Source organism: Papilio xuthus, unplaced genomic scaffold (genome assembly GCF_000836235.2).
Source record: "Papilio xuthus unplaced genomic scaffold, Pxut_1.1 DF826115.1, whole genome shotgun sequence".
Lineage (NCBI taxonomy): Eukaryota > Metazoa > Arthropoda > Insecta > Lepidoptera > Papilionidae > Papilio > Papilio xuthus.
In genome coordinates this window covers 3,544,958-3,562,240 of record NW_013532534.1, presented here as the reverse complement: position 1 = coordinate 3,562,240, position 17,283 = coordinate 3,544,958, and the positions used below count along the sequence as shown (strand labels likewise).

At 33.6% G+C, this 17,283-nt stretch overlaps 4 protein-coding genes across 7 annotated transcripts; 2 read left to right on the top strand and 2 right to left on the bottom strand.

Moving 5' to 3' along the window:
- Positions 1 to 368: 368 nt before the first annotated feature.
- Nup50 (nuclear pore complex protein Nup50) lies at positions 369 to 3,308 on the bottom strand. 2 transcript variants are annotated; one of them, XM_013319733.1, is made up of 3 exons: positions 3,214 to 3,308; positions 2,882 to 3,135; positions 369 to 2,717 (listed from the first exon to the last, which is right to left on the bottom strand). In XM_013319733.1, exons 2-3 carry the CDS (start codon positions 3,044 to 3,046, stop codon positions 573 to 575), a joined length of 2,310 nt encoding a protein of 769 aa, XP_013175187.1. In that variant the 5' UTR covers positions 3,047 to 3,135; positions 3,214 to 3,308; the 3' UTR covers positions 369 to 572. The 2 variants fall into 2 exon arrangements, with proteins under 2 accessions (XP_013175187.1, XP_013175186.1); XM_013319732.1 differs by having other exon boundaries at positions 2,882 to 3,280.
- A 630-nt stretch (positions 3,309 to 3,938) lies between these two features.
- LOC106123279 (PHD finger protein 21A) lies at positions 3,939 to 10,448 on the top strand. 3 transcript variants are annotated; one of them, XM_013319516.1, is made up of 12 exons: positions 3,939 to 4,228; positions 4,345 to 4,377; positions 4,449 to 4,514; positions 4,680 to 5,068; positions 5,282 to 5,419; positions 5,682 to 5,808; positions 6,085 to 6,171; positions 6,393 to 6,450; positions 6,843 to 6,941; positions 7,345 to 7,518; positions 7,979 to 8,254; positions 10,413 to 10,448. In XM_013319516.1, exons 1-11 carry the CDS (start codon positions 4,151 to 4,153, stop codon positions 8,248 to 8,250), a joined length of 1,521 nt encoding a protein of 506 aa, XP_013174970.1. In that variant the 5' UTR covers positions 3,939 to 4,150; the 3' UTR covers positions 8,251 to 8,254; positions 10,413 to 10,448. The 3 variants fall into 3 exon arrangements, with proteins under 3 accessions (XP_013174970.1, XP_013174971.1, XP_013174969.1); XM_013319517.1 differs by lacking the exon at positions 10,413 to 10,448 and adding an exon at positions 8,517 to 8,544; XM_013319515.1 differs by lacking the exon at positions 10,413 to 10,448 and adding an exon at positions 8,790 to 9,535 and having other exon boundaries at positions 3,940 to 4,228.
- Positions 10,449 to 11,593: 1,145 nt separating this feature from the next.
- Positions 11,594 to 12,663, bottom strand: LOC106123351 (malate dehydrogenase). The gene has a single exon (XM_013319611.1). It carries the CDS (start codon positions 12,596 to 12,598, stop codon positions 11,600 to 11,602), a length of 999 nt encoding a protein of 332 aa, XP_013175065.1. The 5' UTR covers positions 12,599 to 12,663; the 3' UTR covers positions 11,594 to 11,599.
- Positions 12,664 to 13,077: 414 nt separating this feature from the next.
- Positions 13,078 to 14,241, top strand: LOC106123353 (malate dehydrogenase). Its single transcript, XM_013319614.1, has one exon. The coding sequence runs from the start codon at positions 13,159 to 13,161 to the stop codon at positions 14,206 to 14,208; it is 1,050 nt and encodes a 349-aa protein (XP_013175068.1). The 5' UTR covers positions 13,078 to 13,158; the 3' UTR covers positions 14,209 to 14,241.
- Positions 14,242 to 17,283: the final 3,042 nt, after the last annotated feature.

Sequence of the window (17,283 nt, the reverse complement as noted above, 5' to 3'; positions counted from 1 at the left end):
AAATATATGACAACCAATTTTATAAAACTGTTTACAGGAATTGGCCGTTCATTTGAAATTTAGTATATAGGTACTTAACAAATACAAATGTGTAGAACTAATCTTGTTTTTACAATTCTACTTTTCCTTATACCAAGTCTGTATATGTTTAACATATTTCACTTTCAAACAAAAATTAATTCAACATCTCTGTTGCAAATATGCATTGAGGTAGTCACTTGTATTGGGCACTCAACAGCAGCTTAATTTAGCTATTGCTCTCTTTTTACAAAAAGATTATTTTCTTGTGTTAATTGGAAAGATATCCAAACTTTACGGTTTACATTTGAGGTGAGTAAATTGATACATTAGGAATAATTGGATACAAATACATATGCAATTTATTTATTGATTACTAGGAATGAGATAGTTATAGATGTCAAGTAACATCTAAGCACTAAACATATACTTGTGAAAACAAAAAATATGCGAACTAATTATGTTAACATTAGGCTTTGATACCAGATGACTCAATCTACTAATGAATTACATAGAAACAAGTGTGACATTTCCATATTCTTTATTACAATGTCTTAAGCCTTATATTTATCTAATGTATTTAATAAATCATCAGCTTCCTCGGATGTTTTCACTCTAATCAATATGGGAACAGGTGGTGGTTTAGCCTCTGGAGTGGGAATACAAACCAACATTACATTATTTTTACCCATCCGTTGTGTTGGTATGGAGGAAGTGAGAACTAAATTAAGTAATATATTTCCCAAATTTGTGTTTGCCCGCACTAAAAGCTGATGCTTCTCACTATCATTTATCTTCTTTATGTATAGTGTGCCAACACCTTTGTCTACAAAATTATTATCTTTCTTAATGAATATTTTGCAGCGTTTATCAAAAATGCTGTTCTCTTCAACAACTGGGGTAAACTCTACTTTTGGTGGCTCATCATTTTCTTCAGCATTTTCATTTGTATTTTCTGTATTTGACTGAGTTTGTATGTTTGAATTGAAGCTGAAAGGTTTCCCTGTTCCAAATGAAAAGGGTTGTTGACCATTTGGTATAGAGTTAGCAGTGCTCACAGCAAATGGAGATGAGGTGGTTGATGTACTTTGAGTTGAACTTAAACCAAATGTAAAACCGGAACTTGTAGTATTAGTGCTTGGTGTTGATGTAAATCCAAAGGAAAAACTTGGTGATTGAGTTGTGCTTTTGATAGCTGAAGAAAATATAGATTTTGGTGTATTTACAGATGCAGCAAAGATTGAGGCAACAGAATTGTTGACGCTCACAGGTGGATTTTTAATGGTTTCAGAAATTTTGGTGGAGTCATTTTCATTAGTGGTTTCTTTCTCTTCCTTTTTACAACTTTCATACTCATTTTGAATTTCAATGAGGTATTTATCATAATCCTTAAATATTGGTGTGAGTATGCACAGAGGTGTTTCATCCACATGTTTTTTGATCCACTCCAAAACGGATACATTTAAGGCCTTTAACTTACTGTAGTAAGTTAATTTACTTTCTTGCACATTCTGCGAGTTTGTATTATTCTCAGAAGCTTTTACTTCTATTTTGTTTCTAGTAACATTTTCACTTGTAGGTAGAGTAGTTTGGGTCCATAATTGTGATCCCTGTGATTGTGTGGTCTGTGGTTTCGGTGCCTGAAACAATGAGGTCTGGGACTGGGGACTCTTAAATTGTGAGGCTTGGGATTGGAATAGTGAAGATTGAGCTGGTGGTGTTTGAAATTGTGAGGTCTGAGTCTGGGGTATCTGAAAAAGTGAGGTTTGGGACTGGGGACTTTGGAATTGTGAGGTTTGGGTCTGAGGTGCTTGAAACAATGATGTTTTGGACTGTGGGCTTCCTAATTGTGTGGTTTGTGTCTGTGGTGCCTGAAATAGAGATGTTTGGGACTGGGGGCTCTGAAATTGTGAGCTTTGTGTCTGTGGTGCCTGAAACAGTGATGTTTGGGGCTGTGGACTCTGGAATTGTGAGGTCTGTGGTTGTGGAGTCTGGAATACAGAGCTTTGTGATTGTGATGTTTGATTTTGTGTGGTTGGTGTTGCCTGAAACAGAGAGGACTGCGACTGAGGGCTCTGGAATTGTGAAGTCTGTGTTTGAGGTGCTTTAAATTGTGGGCTCTGGGTTTGTGGAGCCTTAAATTGTAAGGGCTGTGCCGGTGGAGACTTAAACTGAAAAGCCGGTGTCTGTGAAACCTGTAATTGTGGCATCTGATTCTGAGTTTGGGAATCTAACTTTATCTGAGAAGCATTTGAAGTTGTTTGTATTGGAAATGGTGTTGTAGCATTTGAGGCAAAAAGAGATTTATTATTGGAATTTGATGAAGCTACTCCAAATATTGAAGATGGTAATGGTGAGCTTTCAGGAGCTTTCCAATTGAAACCACTGGTAGTAGACCCCGATGTCACTGGTGCCTTGAATATGTTTTCATTTACAGTGGAATCTGCATCAGGTGGTTTTCCAGCAGAGGTAGATTCTGAAGCCAATTTTCCAAAACTCAGTCCTGTAGCACTTGCAGATGTAGGTGTGGTAAAAATGTTGCTACCAAATGGTTTCATATCACTGGCATTCACATTAAGAGTTGCACTGTTGGCTGTACTTGGTGTACTAGCACCTTTGGTCAAATTCGCTAAGAAATCAAATGATGATGGTTGAGCTTTATTAAAACCACCAAATCCACTGAAGACTGGTTTTTTAGACTGTAAAAATTCAAGAAGATTATAAATAGATATATTCAAGTATATAATTTTAGAATGTATAAGAAGCAATTCTAGATATTCAAATGCAGACAACTGTTTTATTAACATTACCAATAAACGTTATGCGTAGAGCCGATAAGCAAAAACGAGAATGGACTATTTACCTCATGGCCAGGAACATTTTGGCTACGCCGTTTGGCCAGTCTGAAAACACGCTTCTCGAGAACCTCTCCGGGTGCTGTTTTAAAACTGCCTATTTCTTCATTTTTCTCTTCTTTATCCCAATTCTCATGATTTAAATCGGCAGCTGCCCGCCTTTTTACTGACATTATGTTGTTTCTAGCAGTCAAGTAAGATTACTACCTTGTAGATGCGTTTGTTCCATTGAGCGAAAAAACTTGACATCCAAAGCTTGAATCTGTAAAATGTATTTTCTGTGATGATATCAAATTTGAACGTGTTTCTTAAATTCTTATCTTCTGATCCTGGATTTTACTTTTAACATGGCATGCCATCCGACAGCAGATACAGAGGACAATTAATAAAAAATGTCATTCATATCTTTGTCATATTATGTCATCAGTCGAAATCACAGACAGGCAAAAGGCAAAGGCATAACATATGAACGCTTTGTTAGCTGTTTCAATTTCAACAAGAAAACTGTCTATATTAAAAAAAAACGTAATTTCATATTTGAATTGTTTAATTCAACAACACTTATAATTCTATATATAAATATTGTAATTTAGAAAGCACTTTATTTATTTAAATGTATAAAAATAGAAAGTGAATCTTTTTTTAGTGTTTTTTTGTCCTATTTATGATATATGTTTTTTGTAGATTTGTACAATATTACTATATTATTTAAAAGTTTACAGAAAAACAATACAACACAGGAATAGTTTCTATATACTTTCGCTTTCTGTTTGTTCTACGGTACAAAAGTTATTTTAAATTTTATTCCCTTGGAATTAGATTAATATTCGAATGTTAGAGGCGAAAAACTTTGCAATCCAAAAATATTGTAACTTCCGACTTCCGAGTTGTCACACTTTGTATAGTTATATAGTTAGTATAGTTTGAATGTAAATTTTAGACTATTTTTACTTTGAATTTAACTAAAAGAAATATTTATATCATCAAGAATTTTTTTCTTAAATGAGTACTCCTTTAGTTTGCATAAACAAAGTACTACATCTAACATTAATAAAAAAGTATTTAAATAGTGTTTCCGAATAGTTAACATTCAGATTTCAGTGTTTCCTTTGAAGAGTTTTTTTTGTTAAACTGTGACTGCGAAACAAAAGTTGACTATTTAATAATAAAAAAATACTATTTTTCTTAAAAATCGTAGTAATATAAGAAAAGTATTCATAGAGTTAAAATTATGTGATGTGTTTTATAACTATAAGTTTATTGTTTTATGTGTGATCATGGAAGTATCTAATGAAATAAAGGAAGATATTCGCAAAACACAGACTGACTTGAAAAATGCAATTAGAGTTCATCAGGCGAGTGTTGTTTCTCAGTTTAATTTCTGGATTTTGTTCCATAATTTTGTTAAACTTTTGAATTTGTAATTATAGTCACTATGTAAGAAGTAAAAAACATTTTTCTTAACTTCCAGATTTGGGTTGCGCGACTTCAAGAAGACGAAAATGTAAGTTTTGTTTACCTTTACTGTTTTTTTACCTTAATAACACTTTTTGCTAAATTAAATTTGTTTTTCAGAATGTACATCTAAAAATAAAAGTAAAGGAAGCAGAAAAAGAAATTATCGCTATTGGGAGAAATCAAGTGAGTTCTTTCTTTCGTAAATTTTTTGCTAGTACAAAGTACAGCACAGTTTATTTAACTGATGCAAATCTATTAATATTTAATGTTATTAAATTTGTTCTTACTTTTTATAACTTTTACTGCTTATATATGATTTTATTATACACATAAAATTTCTAATTTCAGAAAACTGTAGTTGATAGATTACGTAGAGAACTGATTCTTTATCAGCAGCGGCTTAAAGCAAGGAATAAGCAAGTCAGTATTGAAAATGAGACACGTTATGTTGCTCAGCAGTTACGGGACCATCAGTTACAGTATCGCAGTAGAAACAGATCCATATCATTATTAAAACCATCTGTCTTAAATGAAATATTGATAAAATCGGAATGTAACGAGGGAACTAACGCTTCTGATTCAGAACATGAATTAAAGTCTTTCAATGATAAAGAAAACTCCAATGCAAGTGAAAATGATGCTCATGAAAAATACCATAATTCTCAGTTGTCAAATACAGTCCATGACAGTAGAAATAATTTTACAAATGCTCTTAAGAAAGTCAAAGAAGCTTTAATGTAAGTGTTTTGACTATTTTTTATATTCTAGAAAATTAGTGACAATTATGCAAAATATAACAGTCATAAGTTACTTTCTACATATTTAAAGTATTTGTTTACAGTTTAAAACATAGCAAGGTTTATTGTAGTTAATTTTTTGTGTTTAATTAGAATCAGTATTTTAAATAATGAAAGAAATTAAATATATATCAAATATAACATGTTAAATAGAGGCACTAAAGTTGAACAACAATGGTGCGAACAGCGATCGGACTCAGACTCATCACAGGATCATGAGCCATCACCCACTCCATCACCTCCACCTCTGCCGGAATCTGGTGAACTGGTGCCACAAGAGATCTTCATGAGGTAGGATCTATTAGTTATTACATTCAAAGCAAAATAAATTATGGCGAATCTTTTTATTTTTCATAGGTCTTTTTAGCAAATTTCATAACACTCTACCAAAGTTTCAACATATTTTATTACCAAAAGTTACAATTACTGTTTTCTTTTAACTATATTTTTAGAAATATTTGTACATTTTTTTACTCGAAAATATAAAGATTATAGTCAATATAACAATACCTATTTGTTATACTTAAATTAAACTTGTACATATTATTTTCAGATTAATAGGCCTGATCACACATCAACAGAGAGAATTAGTGGAAAAGAAAAGGAATGAACGTAGAAAAAGAAGAAAAACTACAACTGCAAATAGTGACTTCATTTATGGAAACTATGATATGCTGCCAGTAAGTTTACATAAATTAAAATGTTGACTATTCTGAGACTAAGAAATTTTAATAAACAAAGTTGTGATACATTTAATATTATAAATGCGAATGATTGAATGGATGTTAGAAGGTATCTCTTGAACGGCTCAATGTGTCTTAAATTCAAAATTAAGCAAGGATAACTAGGCTACTAATTAAGTTTTTTTTTAAAACCGCGCGTACGGAATCGCGGGCGATAGTTATGTTTAAAATAACTAAACCTATATGTCTATTAATTCCACTTGATATTTTCAGAAAAGAAAGAAATTAAACCAATTCCCGTATCTGCAGTCACATAGTGATCCGCCGCAGACACGATCGGCGAAGTTAAAAAAACAACAGGTAATATGATTCATATATAAATATAATATACAAATTTTTACAATTCAAAAACCTGTAAGAAAATTACCAAGAAAAAATAGATTGCCCTATATTGTATAGTTCTTTAGACAATGTAAGATATCTCATATTTGAATACATTGCATTTTTGTTTTAATCTTGTAAAAAAACAGTACTTTGGTGTATTATTATTTTTTGGTTTTTTCATATAATGAATATTTCAGGGTCAAGCCAAGTCATCACGTGAAGGATCACCATCAGGATCGTCAACAGAAAATAAAGGTATTACTTTCATTCATATTATATCATATGTTAAAAGATTTAAAATTAGACAACCTCAATACTATAATAATTGTTATTATTTATTTTATATGATATTGTTCTCGTCAGGAAAAATTGTGGCACTAAATCTGTATTACAGAAGAATCTGAATAAGTAAAGTCTAATGTTTCTCTAACCCAAGTTTCTGGCTAGTGGAGTTTGTCCGTCAGGACTGGACAATAACTCACATATAGAGGTTTCAAGCTTCTGTATTGCCATTAGCCACTAATAAAGTATGAAATAAAAGAGTGAATCAATGTGTAAACAAATCAGAAATAAAATCATGAATAACATTTAGACTATGTATTTGGCAGTGAAAAGTGGCTGTTACTAAAATATTATATTTGAATTAGGTTGGGTTCAGAGCGCGCCGGCCTGGCTCTCGCAGCTACCGGCGGGGCTAACGGTGGAGCCGGCGGTCAAGAAAGTCTGTCATAGTTGTGGCAGAAATGGTAAGATTCTATATGAATAAAAAAAAAGTATTAAAAATATATGAAATTAAGTGATTAGTATCTTTGAAGATCTTTTTCCAAGAAGTTTAATTTTGCTTGTAGTAAAGTTAAGAAATATTCAAGTGATAGCAGTTTCAGACACACTACTAAGCAATACAGCGTACAGTGCGATTATTGTTTTGTAGCCTTAATTTTTGTCTTCTTTCCCTTATCATCCTTAACGAATAAAGGAATGAAGGGAAGGGAAAGTTAATTAGACGGAGGATTGGACGAATAGGTAGGAGAAAAATTATCTTTTTGTACTTGTTCTTCGTCGATTAAAGGTAGGCAGTGCATCTACAAGTGCGGATGTCTAATATATTAATATGTTACTAATCTAGTGTTATTTATAATTTGTGTGCAGATGTGCCATCGCTGCTGGTGTGCTGCGCTATGTGCGGAACGTGGCAGCACACGGGGTGTGCGGCGCGCGGCCGCTGCCCCAGCTGTCGCTCGCCGCTGCCCGACCCCGCCGCCTGCCCGCCCGTCTGCCCGCCCGCCTGCCCGCCTGCATGCCCTCCTGCACAGATATTTAGAGGTAAAATAGACGCTCACATGTATTCCTGACACATGTGCAAGAAATCTTAGACTAAGCTTAAAAAATCATCCTGTAGGTCATGTGCAAGGAATATCTAAGACAAAGATTAAAAAATCATCCTGTTAAGGATTTTGTGTACTGATTCGTCGGACACTAACACCATGTAGTATTGATATGGGTATATGAATGTGCGATTTCGTAAATTCAATCTGTTTTCACACTAAAAAACATTTAGTAACTGTGTATAATTTTTTAAACTAAAACAAATTTAAATTTTTTTATTATACTTTACGGGGCTGGTTCATGGACAATTTTAAGAAACGCATTGTAACGCAATATACGAATGTTAGGAGTCTATAATATTGCGACTTAGTTATGCAACAGTCGTGATCCAGCTTTAATACATACGCCAATATGTTCGTAAAAATATTGTTTAGAACATTTTTTTTTATATTTATAGATAAAGTAGCGGAACACAAACGCTTACAGCAACGAAACATAGAGTTATGCGAAGAACTAAGCAAGCTGGAAGCGCGTGCCGCGACACTCAAGGAGAACCTGGACGAGCATAATGAGGAGAAGCGGCAACTCCTCGCTGATCAGATCAACACGCAGAGAAACCTGCAGAAGCTGCTCGATTTTATCAGTCAGTTTAAAGAGACCTCCATCAGCATACGATCAACTTCTGTCAGCGAAACTGGTAGCGATCTCAGTAAGAGTAATGAAGAATGAACTGGTAAGTTATATACAATTCACTGTCGCCCGCGACTAAGTCCGTGGGTTTTAAAAAAAACTTGATTAGTAGCCTATTTGTTCTTCCAAGCTATGTTCTACAACTATGACAAATTTCAGAGAGATCCATGCAGCCATTCTGAAGATAACTTCTAACAAACATCCATCCATCCATACATACAAACTTTAGCATTTATTATATCAGTAAGATTCTATACCACAAGATTTTGTAGACTTATAGAATTACTTCTTCTTCTTCTTGTCAGCCATGAGTCGCACACTGCTGGGCATAGGCCTCCCCCAAAGATCGCCACGATGACCGGTCTTATGCAACCTGCATCCAGGACGCTCCCGCAACCTTGAACAGGTCATCGGTCCATCTTGCGGGAGGCCTGCCCACGCTGCGTCGACCTGTCCATAGAATTACTATCTTACTAATATTTTGATGTATGGATGAAATTGGCTGTAAGGTTTAGTACAATCTCGTAAAGTTTGTTACTAATCTTATTTGTTCTAATAATTAATACATTTTGTTACAGTTGACAAGATTTGGAGACTTTGTGGCGGTTTGTGTGAATTGTTAATTTGTCTAATTAAAAAAAAAATCACAGTTGATTTTGACTAGGATAAAATTGTTATTTTATATGAATGTTTTTTTTTAATAATGAAATGAATTTAATTTATAACAATTTGTATATCAAATTGTATATTTTATTTTTGTACATGCTTAGGAAACATATCTCGGAGAATTATCAGCTTTGGACGTAATTTGTCCTGATTAGTTGTATTAAATAGCCTATTGCCACTTACAGTCATTTAATTATCACTAAGGGTGAACATCAATGTTCTTAATAGTTGATTAAGGTGGTAAACTAGTAAGCGGCCACCTAAATTCGCCAAAATGGCGAAGTTGCCTGCCTTTTAATGACTAGTATATATTTAATGAGAAAAATCTTCGCTAAGTGATTAACTTAGACGACTCGTAAGTGTGGAAATGGGTATTTAAATCATTATTAATTATAATTCAGTTTTATACCAAGTGTTCAGATAGTTTAGAAAAATATCGTACTTAATAATAATTATTATGTAAAAATCGTTGAAGGTAAGAACTTGTATTTTTTACACAATAAAATGTATTGATACTAATTAAAAAAAAACATTTCCATCCAAACATTTCCATTTTGACTCTTCTTGCTGAGAATAGTCTACCATTTGGTGAAATCAAAACATTTTTGTATTGCGGAAGAAGACGTGTTATTTTTATGAACATTGTATAGATAAAATATTTTTTTTTTTATAAACACAGTATAAATATTTTGTGTTATAATCTTTTTTTATTCCATTTCTTTATTTAAACCATCACTATAATGCCGAAAAAAAATATTGTGAGTTGCAAAATCTTTTTTTTAATTATCTTTGGAACTAATTATCTTATTTACGCTTTATACCAGTATATAGTCGAACCAGGAATAAGAGAAACTCTTCAAGCTAAAGGAGACAAATATTGCAGTCCCTTGGATTTTCTTTTCAAGTTTCGACTTTATTGATAACTAGCTGTCGCCCGCGACCCCGTCCGCGCGGAAATAAAAAAAAAACTATTGATCGCAGCGTAATGTTATATAGCCTACTGTCTTCCTCTATAAATGAATGATCCACAAAAATTTTTTTTTCAACAAAGGATTTTTCAAATCGGACCAGTAGTTCCTGAGATTAGCGCGTTTAAACAAACAAACTCTTCCGCTTTATATTTGTATAGATTTATAGCATCAATTTTTTAAATCAAATATTTTTAACTGTCTACAACAAAAATCTGATAAACTTAAATTGACGATATTTAAATCTGACTTTATAGTTAAATGTGTGTTATTGGTATTATTTGACCGCTTTTGTTGTTTAGGGAATTAATCATATAAATTTTTTTATTACATGTGTAAAATGAATTTTAAGTTTGTAGATTTACCCATTTAATTTAAGTTTTTGAAGACATTCAATCAAAATTGAATCATAAAATCAAAATAAAAATGTAGTGTCCAAAGTCAGCATTTCAAAATTTGATTAAAACAAAATTAAACCATAAAAATTTATGGATACGTACATTTGGGAAATTAATCTTCGTAAATATATCAAATTAATCAGATTTCATCATCTATCTATCTACTCAGCCATGAGACGCCCACTGCTGGGCATAGGCCTCCCCCAAAGATCGCCACGATGACCGATCTTGTGCCACCCGCATCCAGGACGCTCCCGCAACCTTGACCAGGTCATCGGTCCATCTTGCGGGAGGCCTACCCACGCTGCGTTGATTTCATCATAAATTGTTTAAATTAATTCAGAAAAAATCGTAGCTTTCAATTTTAGTGTTTTAAGTTTTGTCATTCTTGATTTCGAGTATATTTATTGTATTATTGTTATAAATATAATGATTATGTGCATTAGGTTTAATTTTTTTTTATTTTAATAAAGAAAATATGTGTGTCAATTAGTATTTAGGTAATGAAAATCTCTTTAATCGATTTATCCGTTGGTTACATTTATATTTGAATATTGTTCACTTCAAATGTAAAAATGCCTTGTTTAAATTGTTACTTTTAAAAAGACATGTAACGATAATTAACTTTGTTCAAATTGAACACCCAAACTTTGTGAACTGTGCACTTGAATAAAAAAAAACATATCACGCTATAATTTAAAATTTGAAAGTTATCTTTTATGTTAAGTAAATACCAAAATATTTGCGTAAATATTATTTTTCGCTTAACTAAAATTAAAAAAAGGGTCTCGACAGACAGACGGACGAACAAAGTGATCCTATAAGGGTTCCGTTTTTTTCCTATGAGGTACGGAACCCTAAAAATACAGTATTTCCAAAAGCAATGAGTGCAGTTTTGTTTACAAAGTTTTGGTGTTGAATTGGAATAAAGTAAAAGTACTCTGTGATACAATTTTGATTTCTCGACATTTGGTCGATATCGCTATAGTACGATCTTGAGACAATTTTTTGTAAATCGGCCATTTTGTTGAGTGCCTTGAAGTTTTCCTTGGTTGACTAATGTTTTGTACGAAACCAGGGTTGTGTAAATAAAATTCATTGATTATAAAATATATTTTATTTAACTTCATCTATCCATTCAATTAAGAGAAAATAAAACGGATTCCTTTTTTTGGTACCAAATATATTTTATTAATAAAAACATATTTTGCAATATTGATAGGACAATAGAACAAAGAACCTTTGAATAAAGTAGTTTAGGCACAAAATAAAGTACTGGAAACATTATTAAAAGTGTAATACACATAAATATATTTTTAAGATACTTTCTAATCAAAGTTCAGATTTTTAATTTTCTTAGACAATTTCTAATATTTTCTTTCCAACTGTGACGTCTTCTCGTAATTGTCTAATACTCTGTTCGAGTATACCGCATTCGTAGGAGAACAAATCTGAATAGAGTCTCATTTCACCGATACCATTCTTATTAACTTCAACCAGTCCTGAGAAATATGAAGTACCGAAATCATTGTTCTCTACCAAAGCGTTCACTTGTGATATTTGTCCATCTATTGCTTCTAATATCCTTTGTGTGAATAAATATACGCTATAAGCAATGGATAAGGCAGGGGTCAGAGGTGAAGACGCCTTTTCATAAATCGTATAATCTCGTAGGCTAGTAGTTAAATCAAGACACGTCTCTTCAGGTAGAACGGTCTTAGGACTCGCTTGGGATAATAACGGCACCATAGTTGTTCTCGAATGGCCACAGATGACCGGCACATGGCATTCGCTGTGCACAAAACCGTTCGCTTTAGCGTACAACGTCTGCGCTTTTAATGCATCGATGATGGTAACGCCAAATAGTTTGTTCTGTTCGTAACATCCCTGATGTCTCATAACCTCAGCTGCCATAGGAACGAGAGTATTAATAGGTTCTGTTACTATGCCAAAGAATGGCACTGGTGCGATTCTAGTCACCGCTGAAGAAACAATTTTTATAAAATCCGCATTTTGAGAAAGTACCGATTGTGATGTTGGAAGAGATTTTTGCGGTAAACCACCGACAGCAAGAACTAAACTTGAACCTTGTAAGGCCTCTTCCAAAGTATTACTACCGCAGTAACCTTTAGCTTTTGATTTGGATGGGATATGAGATAGATCTAGAACAATACCGGGTGTGCTATCGGTTGTGTCGTGTAGGACTAATTTGCTCACGGAAGGACATGTTCGCAGCAAAAGCGCAGTTGTTTGTCCGACTTCATTGGTTGCTCCTACAATGGCTACTTGATGATTTCTCGTAACAGTAAAGAATGCACTGTATGTTATTTTATAAAATTGCCGCGACATAAACATTTTTTTAATGTATAAAAAAATGAAAACACAAAAATTTGAAAAGTCAGATTTTATGACACGAGATGTTTTTGACGATTTTCATTTGTATTTTTTTTAATAAAAGACATGACAGGGTTGTGGTTCTTGGATTGTTCCACCTGCTAAGTCTATTGAATCTTCTAAACAATGAAATAAAATTGTATATATTTTCATATCGTGGAATTAGTAACTAAAGGTTAGTGAAAAGAAAATGATTTAAAACGCTATTAAAAGGTCTCGTTTCGCCATGTACTTTTCCTTTATTCTAGAACTCGGTTAGAATACAGATTCTATTAACCGTTGGTCCTACGAGAAAAGTGTCTTTCAGAGACCCTCGTTTCCGTTGTTGGGATTCGTATTTTTGTATTTGATATTCACGTAAGAAGAATTTACAAAGATTTGATTTAGTTAGTGTTATTGTGACTATCTGTAAATTATATTTTGGCACAAGTGACATTTACTGCTGTTTTGTGTCAAGAATAATGCTTTAAAATTAAAGGTAACGAAATCATTATAAGTAAGATCAATCGAAAATCAGTAAAATGTTGTTAGCTAAATTTAAATCGCCAAAAATCTTCTTTCGAAATACACAGAAATCCCATTTAAATTTTATACCACTGAGAAATATTCAAGTATCTATCATTGGTTCCGTTGGTGAGGTTGGATCTAATTTGGCTTTACTATTAAAACAAAATCCAAAGATTTCAAGACTACAATTGTATGACGATAATGAATCTGTAAATAAACTAGCAATAGAATTGGACTGTTTGCCGGGTGGACCTACCGTGTCTGCTTTCGCTGGTCCTTCCATGTTGCGCCCGGCGATACGATTCACAGATCTCATCCTAATGGTCGACAGGAGTCACAGGAAGCCAGGTATCAAAAGGGAACAAATGATATTCGCTAACGCTCCACCGGTGCAGAAACTTTGTAGAGCTATGGCTGAACAGAATTCGACGGCATTTCTAGCGATAACTACAAGTCCTTTAAACTCAATAGTGCCATTTGCTAGTGTTCTTTTACTTAATTATGGTAGTTACAATCCATTTAAAGTGTTCGGTATAACGCACCTTGATTTAGCGAGGACACGATCTCTCGCCGGTAACGTTTTACAAGCGAACCCAACAGAAATACAAATCCCAGTCATCGGTGGCCACTCTGATGAAACTATAGTGCCTCTATTTTCGAATATCTCGCCTAACACATACGAAGTAACTGAACGCCAAGCTGATATGTTGACGAGATTGATAAGAAAAGCTGGAGTTGAGGTTGTTAACAAAAAATATGGAGTCGAATCCGCCACCTTGTCAATGGCTTGGTCGATAAATGAATTTGTGGATTGTATTTTAGACGCGTTACGTGGTGCTGAAGTAACCGTGAATTCGTATACGGCGAATCCTCACTTTGGAACAAAATTTTTCTCTGGCCCCACAGTAGTTGGCGCTCAAGGTTTAGTCCAACCATGCTACGAATTCAAGTTGAACGATTTTGAAGATAAACTTTTGGAAAAAGCTCTTCCGATGATAAGTCGAGACGTATCCCAGGGAGAGCAATACGTTGACGTCTTTGAAAGTTTTGTGAGGAAATTCTAAGTGATAGATGTGTGAATTTAAAAATAAATTTGACATAATAAAATTGATTTCCTCATCTTTTTATTCATTATATCAATTGTACTTAAATACTAGGTCTGAATAGTTTAAGAATCTTCTAAAATAGACACATTTTAAGATGAAATGCGTATTATCCTTAGCACGATATATGAAGCACATTTAAGTTAACGTTCAATGCAAATAAAGACATTGGAATGTTCTTGTGAACGTGTGACGACAAAGGTTCAATATCGGGGAAACGGCAATGTTGCGGCCCAGGGCGGCCATCACGGGGTAACGGAACTGTTAACTGCCGCACAGTGCTGCCAATATTGCCAACGCACGTATTCTCATCATTGCACCTATGCTACCGTTAACCTTTAATTTTCCAACATACTCGTGTTTCTAGAAATTGAAATATCTTTTTGTATATTTTTTTAAGTGTACAGCTCTGCATTGAACTACGGATCACCTTTTTAAGAGCTAAATGGGCTAAAGCAAGACCAATAAAACTGGGCTCTTAACCTAGAAAAACGCCCTCTGGGAGATATTTAGCTACTTTATCTATAACGGAGAGTTTTCACTGCTAAAACACATACAAATACGTATTGTTATCCCTATTTTCTCAAAGAAAATGAGAGGGATGACCTATGTTTTAGTAATGGTATTTTGGCAGTGGATCAGAAACTCATGATTAAGTTGTGCGAGATATATATTTTTGATTGTCATATTTAAAAATTTCTTATCAAGATGTATGTTCGCGATGAACTCCGAAACTACTAAACTTATACTTCTCAAATTTTGTACGCATCTGTAATTTTGTCTAACTTGGGAGATGGAGTAGTTTTTATCTCCATTATTGATATTTTTTTAATTCCGCGCGGACGGAGACGCAGGCGATAGCTAGTAAAATTATAAGGAAGATAGGTACTTCTACTATATTCTGTTCAACAAATTTATTAAAAGAATGACTGAGCATACTAAAACAATGCGAATCTAATTAGCGATGTATGCGTTTAAATAGTTGTAAATAAGGGAAGCTATTTAAAGAACTCGTGCAACTTTCTCAACGCGTCGTATTCGTTATCTCAAGTTGTTTGCTAACTCGTAGCGGTAAGAATTGCAAATGGCGATAATTCCAACTACGCCGATAAATCAGCTCCAGTTTTTCCTCAAGGGTGCAGCTCCGGTGCCATTGTAGGTGATCAATTGCCTTTTTCCGTACTTAAAACTTTCTTTCACGACGCCCGCGTACATGTGTTACGAAAGAGTTTTGACTCACCGACACTTCCACATGTTTGGAATCTGTAAGTATTAGATTTATCGGTTTATAATTTGCAAAGGGGTATTCCGATTTATTCTTTTGTTGAGCGTATAGGATATAAATCAATAAAAAGGTTGACATGATTTTAATTTCTTGTTTATAACAAAACTAAATTGTTACTATGTAACAAAAAACTAGCAAGTAAATATTTACATATTCCTAATTTGACGAAGTTTGTTAAAAGTTTTTTTATATTCATTTCATTTCGGGCTATTGAATGAATGTTTAAAAGAAGAAAAAAAAATTAAAAATATTATAATATCACTATTATATATCAATATTATAATACAATTTAACTTTGTGATAAATTATACGATTAAAATATCCACAAAACCACATTTTAAGACAATTATTTTATTGTCAATATCTCAAATTACCAGTATAAGTAAGAAAAGCAATAAATTATCAATCGATGACACCCGCGGGAGTCGCGGTCACCAACTAGGCTCAAACGATTTATAGCCACTGCTAATTGCCCTCAATTTATATCTCCAATACGTAATAATGGTTACAATGAAAGAACGCGGTGACAATGCACTCATAAAGTTGATACGGGCGAGTTATACAGAAATGTTACTATGTATATTAAGATTCAAACCTTAAGAACTATAGCTCCATGGAACCTATTAAGTAAAACAAATTCTTTAGGACGATTTTAGTCGTGTTGTTATTATAACATTGAACAATATATCACGAAGATTAACCTGAGAAGCGAAACTAGTAAAGCCAAGATAATGGGTTTAAGTGCGAAAATTATTACCAAAACCGAAAGTTTGTAAATGGTATATTTCTTCGACAGCTAAAAATTACTGTTTTTTACACAAATTTATTCCAGTTGTTTCAAGATTGTTTGGTCGTAGTACCTAATTTTACACTATTTGCATTTGGCAGAGGAAAATGACATCTCTTTGCGGCTGGTAATTGTATTAATGCGATAATTAGCGTCAGTGAGACGTACCTTCCTGCCGCGTCCTTGTTGCAGTTGCCAGAACGCTTCCGCTACGACGTTTGACGCGGTGCATCGTTTTAAAGTCAATTTTCTTGTTAAATGCTTTTAATAAGATTGGTTTCACGAAGTTAGTTATTAACTTACTATCCGTGGCCCAGGAGTCTGTCCGGAATTAAAAGAACTATATTAGTAGCATATGTGTTCCAGACTATTTCTACATCTATATCAAATTTCATCGAAATTCATGCTCCGGTTCTGAAGATACGTTCTAACAAACATCCATCTTTCTATCCGTCTAAACTTTCGCATTTATGTTAGTAAGATTTAATTTTGAGAACAACTATATTAATTATTCCATTCTTAATACGATGGAATCGCAGTTGTATACTAATATCGTGTAATCATTTTACACAACGCTGTATTTACATTTTGGAATGTAATAATTACATCTCATAATGTGGCGAATTCATTTGGCAGACGACAGCGGCAGTGATACGCGTCGACTGTTGTGAAATAATACGGGCAACATTTCTGCTCCGCTCCGCTTTTATTAATCGATTTAATTGAGCCAATGAACAATTTAATTAAAATTCTAAAGACACGCCGGAGCGACTGTACTCGGATGCGCGGACTGTGATGCGGTGAAACTGTGAAATGAGTCAATCCATTATTTGCTTTTATGAACATAATGTAACATGCATTTAGTTGAACGCGAAAACAATAGATATAAATAAATTTATTAGCTATTTGCTTAGATAGTTGCCTCTAGCTAATATGTATCTTTTTTTTTACCAGCGTTATTTAG